General features: G+C 40.1%; 1 protein-coding gene across 1 annotated transcript in view; it reads right to left on the bottom strand.

The window, feature by feature from the left end:
• Nucleotides 1-745: 745 nt before the first annotated feature.
• Nucleotides 746-9,120, bottom strand: part of DPY19L2 (dpy-19-like 2 (C. elegans)) — a gene marked incomplete at its 5' end in the record, with an annotated part of 46,968 nt that continues 38,593 nt past the window's right edge. The window contains 5 exons of the mRNA XM_014541083.1: nucleotides 746-1,359; nucleotides 3,828-3,953; nucleotides 5,256-5,355; nucleotides 7,479-7,653; nucleotides 8,635-8,754. Of these exons, the coding sequence (XP_014396569.1) occupies nucleotides 1,209-1,359; nucleotides 3,828-3,953; nucleotides 5,256-5,355; nucleotides 7,479-7,653; nucleotides 8,635-8,754 (672 nt within the window). The remainder of the gene's footprint in view (nucleotides 1,360-3,827; nucleotides 3,954-5,255; nucleotides 5,356-7,478; nucleotides 7,654-8,634; nucleotides 8,755-9,120) is intronic.

Genomic DNA, 9,120 nt, shown 5'->3' with positions numbered 1-9,120 from the left:
ATGTACACTAAAAATACTCGAGATGTGTCATATTTAATATCGATCAAGCAGAGTGTTTATGTTTGCATGTAGCAACAATATCTTCAAGATAACTACCTCTTTTCAAAGCATTATTGTTGGGTAGGTTTTATTTTAGGGAGAGAATTTATAAAACATCACCTTCCTCATTGCAAACCAAAAATAAATGAGGGCTTAAAATATGTTATTACAAAAGAGGGTGACCAGAAAGGAAGATTATGTCCGATGAACTATGCCCTACAAGGTGAAATGCCTTTGCCTAATTCAACATCTGAAATCTTAAAATCTCATTTGATAAACGTAACTGGATTTTCTTTGCCGATTACGTTTAACCCCGATGAACTATGCCCTACAAGGTGAAATGCCTTTGCCTCATTCAAGATCTGGAATGTTAAAATCTCATTTGATAAACGTTAACTGAATTTTCCTTGCCGATTATGTTTAACCCAAAAATCATGTCATGTATGATAGCAATTTTTATCTGGATATTAAAAGAAAAACCACTGGATTCTAAAGACAGATTAATAACTTGTTGAACTTAGGCTGACAACTAATCAGTGAAAAAATATTTATCTGGTTGGATAAAGAAATTCAAGAAGTTCAAAACATTACAAAGTAAGCTGTTCTTTAAAAATACTTAACTTGAAATGATAGAAAGTTATTAAACGTGATAAAGACCTTTTCTGAAGGCTAGTAAAAGCCGGAAAACACCCGGAATAGTGGCCTGGTTATAAGCAATGTCCTCCCAGAGGCCAGACGTCGTGCTATCAGGACCTGAAGCATCACTTCAGGAACAGCTTCCGTCGATCCAAGTGGTTTCGAGAGTCTGGACACCAGTATGTCCTGGTACCAGAGAAAATCGGAAGCAAGTCACCTCGTTGGATTCAAAAGGACATACGTATCTTTGATTTATTAAATAATTGTTCTTTCACATACATTTTTTAAAAATGTTAAGATGACCATCTGTCCACATGGTATGAAACAAATTATTGAGATGACAAGCTTAACAAGGCTGACGTTCAATGGGAAACAATGAAATAATTTGCCCTTTAATAATCAGAAACACTAGATCATTTGACTGTCTTCTTCTTGAGGGTCCCTTATTAAAGATTGTGATCTTATTCATGTAAATAAGCCAAAGTGATTGTGTTCGATGCACTTCTTGGGCCACGGTGCCACGGGCGGCCGCCTCAGGCCACCTTCAGCACTCGGTACATGCTGTTCTGGAACACCACGGTGAAGTAGGGCCGGGCGTCCTTGAGCAAGGCGCTGCACAGGGGAGGGTTCGCTGCATTGGAAGGGTCTTCCAAATCCCAAATCTCAAGCATGCTGCAGCCAGGCCTGGAGACAGGGCACAGCAAGCCACGTTAGCACGGCATTCACACCCAGAGGAAGCAGAGACATCACGGCGCAGCTCCCACATGTGGAGAGACTAATTTTTCAAGAAACTAAAGATTTTAAGGCACCATTTCAAAAAGCATAAGTTCAATAGAGATAAACATATGTTGCATTTTCACGTTCCACTTAATATGTTACTGAATCTAATAAAGGATCCATATACGTTCAGAACTATATATTTAAAAATTCATTTTCAAAATAAATATAAATCAATATATTTTCTAAATGATATAACCAACCAAACATAAGGCCCATTAGTAGTGGAATGAGACATTTTTAAAAAGTTAATATAATTCCTGATGAAACTCATATTCTTGAGCTTACGGTATGAAAACATGTAACACAAGACAGGAAAGGGAAGCTCTTATGCCAGGTTTGTTCCCCTCAACCCTTTCCCATTTTGGTGGCTCTATGAGTGAACTGAATGAAGTAATATTTCTCACTAAAGAATATTTTCCTTAGTTTCTTGACTATATTTATAATAGTGGTTTTGCAGGTTTTGACTGCAAAAACCAACATCTGGGCCTATTTAAACCCGTTTCTACCAACCTTTTTCCTTAGTATCGGTCACACTGTCCTTTTTTTTTTCTGGTCTGATAAATTCTGGGTTGGAAACTGGACACTGGAGATTATAACTGGTCGTGATTCTGGACTCTGTTTTGTTCTTGTGATGACTGTCAATTTGTAGTCAATTAACTTGCCTGGGTCCCCAGTCGTGCGCAGCAGCTATCTCTGCTCAGGATTTTCAGATTCTAGCTATCATTAATTTGTAAAAATTCTTCATATAAAGTTTATCTGTAAGTCCTTCATCAGGTATATACATTGCAACTGTTTTCTTCCAGTCTGTGACTTGCATTTTCATTTTCTTTTGAGGAAAAGATTTCAATTTTCATGTATACAATTTACTTCTATTTTATGGTTAGTGCTCTATGTTCTAAGAAATCTTTATAATTTTAGCTTTTACATTTAGTTCTGCAATCTATATCAAGTTAATTTTTGTGTGTGGTACAGTGTGGGTCATGGTACAGTTTTTCTTCTATTCAGGTATCCAGTTAGATCAGCAACATTTTTGAAAAGACTCCTTTTCATTCAAGTAAAAAATATTATTTTTTATACTTCCTTTGTTGTGTTTTCTTTGACCCATAAGTTATCTACACGTTTATTGCCTAGTTTCTATTATGTGCAGATTTACTAGGTATCTATTTATTACTGATTTTAATGCAGCTCTGTACAATTTCATGCCCTTTAAGCCCACTGAGGCTACTTTCACAGCCCAGCATACCTTCCCTTTCCATGAACATTCCACGCCCCTTTAAGAGAACATGTGGTCTCCACGCCCCTTTAAGAGGACATGTGGTCTCCAGCTGTTCCCTTTCGTGGCCTACATATGCCAACCAGATCAGGGTATCTGATACTGTTTGTTGTTCAGATCTTTTATATCCTTGCTGGCTTTTTACCTACTTTTCTCAGTAGAGAATGGAATGTTCACATTTCCAGCTATGATTGAAGATTTCTGGGGTTTTTTTCTTTTAGTTCTGCATATTTTTACCTTGTATTCTTTGAAGCACTACTTAGATGTATATACATTTATAATTATGAATTTTTTTGTAAATTAATCCTTTTGTCATTATAAAATACCTATCTCTGTGATGATAAGCCTTTTTTTGAAGTCTACTTTGTTTTATAAAATTTCAGTTAATGTGATATGCACACACATGAACATTACAATGTTCCTGCTTATTTTGTGAGATGCCATTTCTTCCTAATATATTTACTAGATGTTAAAATGGCATATAAAAATAAGCTAATAAAATTTCTGCACTTAGCTTTTCAACACTGTTATAGCCTAATTCCCAATTATCCATAGGAGAAATGAAAATGTTCAATGTTGGGCTTAATACAACTAAGCACTTCTTAGATCAAGGAGTCTTAAAAAAGCCTCAAGATATTCAGTAAACATTTTTAATTTTATGATTTTTAGAGATTCAAAATTCATAAATTTAAATATTTTAATGAAAGTATTTTTATGTCCTTTTAAGCTATGTGAAATTTTTCTCATAATCATATAAATCCAATGTAATTTGGCTGTAGTAGCAAATGCTAATATTGCCTCGGCTTAAATTCAAACCTCTATTTCACACATCTAATAGTAAAAATTATCATAAAAACTTGAAAAATCTTTATGAAAAAACATTTAAGAGAATACATTAAAATTTAAAAGTCAGGAAACTCAAATACCCTAATTTTTTGAAATTAAATTCTACTAAAATGATCATTTGTTTTCCTACAAGAAATAATTTTCAATAAAATATTTTAAAATTATTTTAGGATAAAAATTCTTAAAGAATCGGGACTACTTTAATAAAGTAAAACCATTGTTGCTTAAAAACATGTCATAGGATCATACTCACTTAGTTCTCACAACACACCACGCCTCTTCTAGAATGTAGTAATTCACATGTAACTCCAACAACTTATCCCTCACTTCTTTTGCAGATTTTCGACTATATACGCCATAAACTATTTTTGTCCGGGCCCTTTAAATTTAAAAACAGGTTCAAGAAATTGTAATGCATAGTAATAGAATGGAGTCAAGAAATTTCGCTAGCAAACTGAAATCTCAATGCTCATTGGGTGGGGCATATTTATATGGCCCCCAATAGCAAGAATTATTTGGGGGGTGGCAGTTTCCACACTCCTTCTATTCCGCACATGCTAAAACATACAGCTGTTTGAATCTTGCATGTACTGCTTGTTTATAAACCGGTTTAGGGTCTAGAGTTACAGAGGAGGATGATCATTCAGAATATTAAATTTGCTTTGTATAATTCATTAAATAATTATTCTGGCTCATGGAATACATTCCGATAGAGGCTAACTAGAGTGAAAACATAGATTTCAGTAGACAGTTTCATCTATAGCAGCTCTGGAAAGCATATGAGTTGAAGCTGAAGGTAGGGAACAGAACATTCATTCAGTGGGTGCCTAGGGTAGCAGTCAGACCAAGTACCTTCACAGAAGGTTGGGAAGCAGGGATGCTCACCAAAACATGGTACATACATGGCTTAGCCCTACCTGGGAGGTTTTATAAAATTCTGAACACTTTGCCATTTACACATAAGATACTGCTTAGGAGTTCAAGCAAATGGGATGCCCAAACTCCACAGCCAGACAGAAAACTTTAAATAATTTAAAATTTTACCTTTAACAATAGGCCAAAAGTATATGCAAAGGAAAAGATTATCCTGACAATTACTAGAATGATTGAAATGATTTCTGAAAATCAGTCACTTAAGAAAAACATAATTTTCAGATGTCAATGGAAACTTGAGGTCCCAAAACCACTTAGCAAAAGAACACCCTGAACTTTCATAAAAGCATGTAATACAGCAAATTCCATGTACTTTCTCTGTTAAAAAGGCTTGTCATTGGCCCCCAGTAAGGCGGAGAAGGGTTTCTTAAATCAGGCGGAGGGGCTGAGTCCAGAGCAGGGCTGGAAGAGTGTGGCCAGCTCAGCTCCTGGAGGAGCTCCTGGAACGCGCGCACACACACATGCACATGCACACACGCACACACACACAGAGAGGCTAGTCGTAAAGATGTGACACATTTTTCACTTTGTAAAAACTGGCTTTTGCTTGTGTCAGTTTCCAGGGCCCACTGAGCCTGCTTTGGAGTCCAGAGGCACATGTCATCTCTGGACGGTCAGTGCACATTTTCGAATTTCCAGCCTGGACATGAGGATGAGAGCGTGTGTGTGCACGTGTACAAACTTTTCCCCAGTCCTGAGAGTCAGCACAAGTTGCAAGTGTGTCTGAACTATCCCACCAGCTGCCAACCTCAAGTCCGCGTCCTCGTAATGCGGGTGATTCACGATGGGGCGCAGCGTGGACAGCTTGACACTAGCCATGGTAGGCATGGCGCCCGCGAACACGGCATCTGAGAAAGAAGATTGCCTTCCTTAATGACAGGCCTTGAAGAAAACCGCAAGTTACTCATCCATCACGTCTGAACCCAAATGAAGAACAAGAAGTACATTTAAACAATGACCACTGGCCCCATTCTCTCTCTTCATTCAGTATCGACTGACTGTCCACTGTAATAACAGCCAGACTTTGTTAAGTGCCATCCTGGTGCCGGGAACTGTGCTAAACATTGCTACTGGGATCACACGGTTTAATTCACACAACTTCACATGGTGGGTTCTATGTGATTCTCAGTCTGTAGACGAGGAAGCTGAGACACAGCAAGGTTAAGCGACTTGCCCAAGACCACACAGCGGGGACGTGTCAGAGCCCCCTCCTCACCCCCTCACCACAGCTCCCGAGGCATCAGGCACTGTGCTAAGGTAGAAAGAATTGTGGGATTTCATATCTTGCTCCAACAATTTAACCAGTTAACTGCCACGATATTTTGAATTTCATTAAAAAGGCCCGCCGCTTGCATCTATAGACGCTTATGGCATATAAATGGTTAAAATGTCAAGAACTGGTAGGCTCCAGGGCAAGTATCTTGGCTCATTTTTAGAACTTTTGTGGGTTGTGAACTGTAGTTCTGAGGACCTGTCAGAGGAAAGCCTTGCTTTCTCCCCTTGGATCAGCTGTAAATGTTCATAATCAAGACGTCTTGGTTTCCATTTGGTTTTATAATGTATACACTTGCAGTAATGGCAGGTATGAACGTATAACCCTTTGTTAACTCGGGATTCACCAAAGCCCATTATCTGACTTCACTTCCAGTTTCGTCTCTTGGAGACAAAAGGACCAAAAACTTACCTGCAGGTACTTCTGTGTAATAAATCATTGTATAATTATGAAAAATATTATCATTTTTAATCAGCACAATAAAATCACCAATAAGAACAGATCTACTATAAATAAACGCTTACTTTCAAATATAACCAAGCATTCTAAACATAATTTTGAATTGAAATCTCTTTATAGGCCTTTGAAAATATTTAAGCCAATTGAAGTAGAAATGTGTATGGATTGTGGCAAGATTCATAATGAAAAGCTCCCGGGTTAGAGCCGAGGTTCCCAGGAGTGATTTTGTTTCCTGGGGACAGCGTCACCTGCTGGAGACGCGTGGCTGCATGCTGTGCAGGAGAGGGGCTGTGGGTGTCCAAAGGGAGAGGCTGATGCTACACACTCTGCAAAGCATAGGACAGCCCCCAAGGGCAGCAGTGCCAGCCAAGGCTGAGAGGCCCTGGGCTGGAGGGCCCCCAGGCCCAGGGACACCAGGAAGACACTATGTAGGTCTGTCCAGCAAAAGTTGGAACCACTGAGGAGAGACCATCAATGACAGAGAAAATAAGAACATAACAGGGAAAGGCTAGGATATTTTTCATTAAATATACTGAAGTCTGCCCAGCTGGTGTGGCTCAATGCTTGAGCGTCGACCTATGAATCAGGTCAAGTTCGATTCCTGATCAGGGCACATGCCCAAGTTGCTGGCTCGATCCCCAGTGTGGGGCATGCAGGAGGCAGTTAATCAATGATTCTCTTTCATCATTGATATTTCTATCCCTCTCACCTCTCCCTTCCTATCTTTGAAATCAATAAAAACATTTATTTATTTATTTATTTAATTTATTTATTTAATGTTTTTATTGATTTCAGAGAGGAAGGGAGAGGGAAAGATAGAGATACATCAATGATGAGAGAGAATCATTGACTGGCTGCCTCCTGAACATCCCCTGCTGGGGATCAAGCCTGCAACCCAGGCATGTGCCCTTGCCTGGAATGGAACCCGGGACCCTTCGGTCCGCAGGCCGACACACTATCCACTGAGCCAAACCAGCTAGGGCTAAAAACATTCTTTTTAAAAGTTACAGCACAAAGCAGTGAACAACCCTTAATTCCTGATGTTAATGAAAATTCTTTTTGACCATTACCTCAGGGGGATTGAAAGAGGGCACGAAATCACTTTTTAAAAAGCTATGCTTCAGTGAGTGCCGTAGCAGCCTGCTCAAAGTCTGTGCGGGTGTGAATGACGGTAGTGTGGGTGCATTTTCACATGTGTGTGCGTAAGACTTGCTCTGTATGTAACTAGCAGCCGCACACCTGCTCTGGTGCTGGATTTGATCCACTCGATCAGCTCCTCCTGAGGCAGGTTATTAAATTCTCCCAGGATGCTCCACTGGCTGCGCAGGTTGACAAAGCCTTGGATCGACATGACTGTGAGGAGGCCAAAGATGACGTTCTCAAAGCGAACTCTGTAAAAAAGCCAGCCAAAGAGCTGAAATGAGAGAAACCGTTTGTCATTCATTCTTCATTTTTAATTTATCTGTATAATTACAGTATTACAGATGTCTTCTCTTTCCTATTGACCACCTCCACCATCCTCCCGCCTTAAATGAAGAGTGCTGTAGGGTAATAAATTCTCCCCTGAGCATTTATTAAACCAAGGGGGGTTAGCACTTGATAATACCAAGTACACTAATAACTTATAGAACTACCATCCCCTACTGTTAAAAACAGCAAGTATTTGGAACTACTGGGTCCAGTTACAAAATGAAGCTTTCTCTCTTCTCTAAAGAAGGAAGGAACCCCGAATCCTTCCAGCACTGATTTACACCCCGGGGTTAAGGTCAGCAAATCCCCATTTGGAAGCGCCCTGGGACTACATGCTGTAACATCCGCCTGCTTTTTACGGACATCCTGAGTGATGAGGGGAGACCCCACGAGCACAGACATGTATATTCCTCTCAGGAAAAGCATCCGACATTCACAAGATGCTCATGATCAAAACTAAATAAGGTGTTTCTAGAAGCACCTGGGTCTCAAAATTCCAGCTATTTTGTCTAGCATCTTGGCTACAGTAGCGGACACCGTCCCCAGGGACTCCCTGGACCAGGCAGCACAGCACCACAGCAATTACACTGTGTCTCTCATGTCCGAAGAGCAGCCAGGGCTGGTGCTGATGGGACAAGAAACTCTTGCCCGGACCTGAACTCCACCCAAAGGGCTATGTTTGTGGGTAGGCCACTGACAGAGGGGCGAGCACGCCTCATCGGGTGTCTTAGAAATATCAGCTGACATCTAGGAACAATTTTCACGGCTACTTGGAGTTGCCTTTCTTACTCTATAGGGAAGCATGACCTAACGTTGAAGGCAACGCTAGTGTGTTTTGGGGGTTTGGGTTACTCCGCAGCCATGGTAACGGCACCGCAGTTGCTACAGTTATCGTCACGCAGTCAGACCAGGATGGATGCCTTACCCGCCGCGAGCATATCAGGGAAGCCATCACACACATGTGCGGAGTCAAAAACAGCTTCAGCCTCATAATTAAAATGGCGAGGGCAGTAAATGCCAACAGCTGCAACGTGTGGAAAATCAGCTACAAAAACACAAAACAAAAACACGACAGTGTCACTTCTCAGGTTTTTAAATTAATAAATATAAAGTATATTAAAACTAGTATGGTTCATTAGGACAAGGAACTTTTAACTTAGCAAGAAGTCTATTAATATTCATTAATTCAACAAAGATGAACTGAATGCCTACTATATGCCAGGTACTGTTCTGGGTGTTGCAGATTCGATGGTGAACAAAACATCAGCGAGCAATTTCTGCCCTTGTGAGGTTTACGTTTTAGTAAAGAGAGACAGGAAACAAAGTAAAAATAAATCTATTACACAGTCTTTTAGGAAGTAGTGAGTGCGATGGAAGAGAACACGGAGCAAGGGACAGAGACAGGGAGCAC

This window comes from Myotis brandtii, unplaced genomic scaffold (assembly GCF_000412655.1).
Source record: "Myotis brandtii unplaced genomic scaffold, ASM41265v1 scaffold260, whole genome shotgun sequence".
NCBI classification, from domain to species: Eukaryota; Metazoa; Chordata; class Mammalia; order Chiroptera; family Vespertilionidae; genus Myotis; species Myotis brandtii.
The sequence above is the reverse complement of the archived record's forward strand: the minus strand, read 5'-3'. Positions and strand labels throughout refer to the sequence as shown.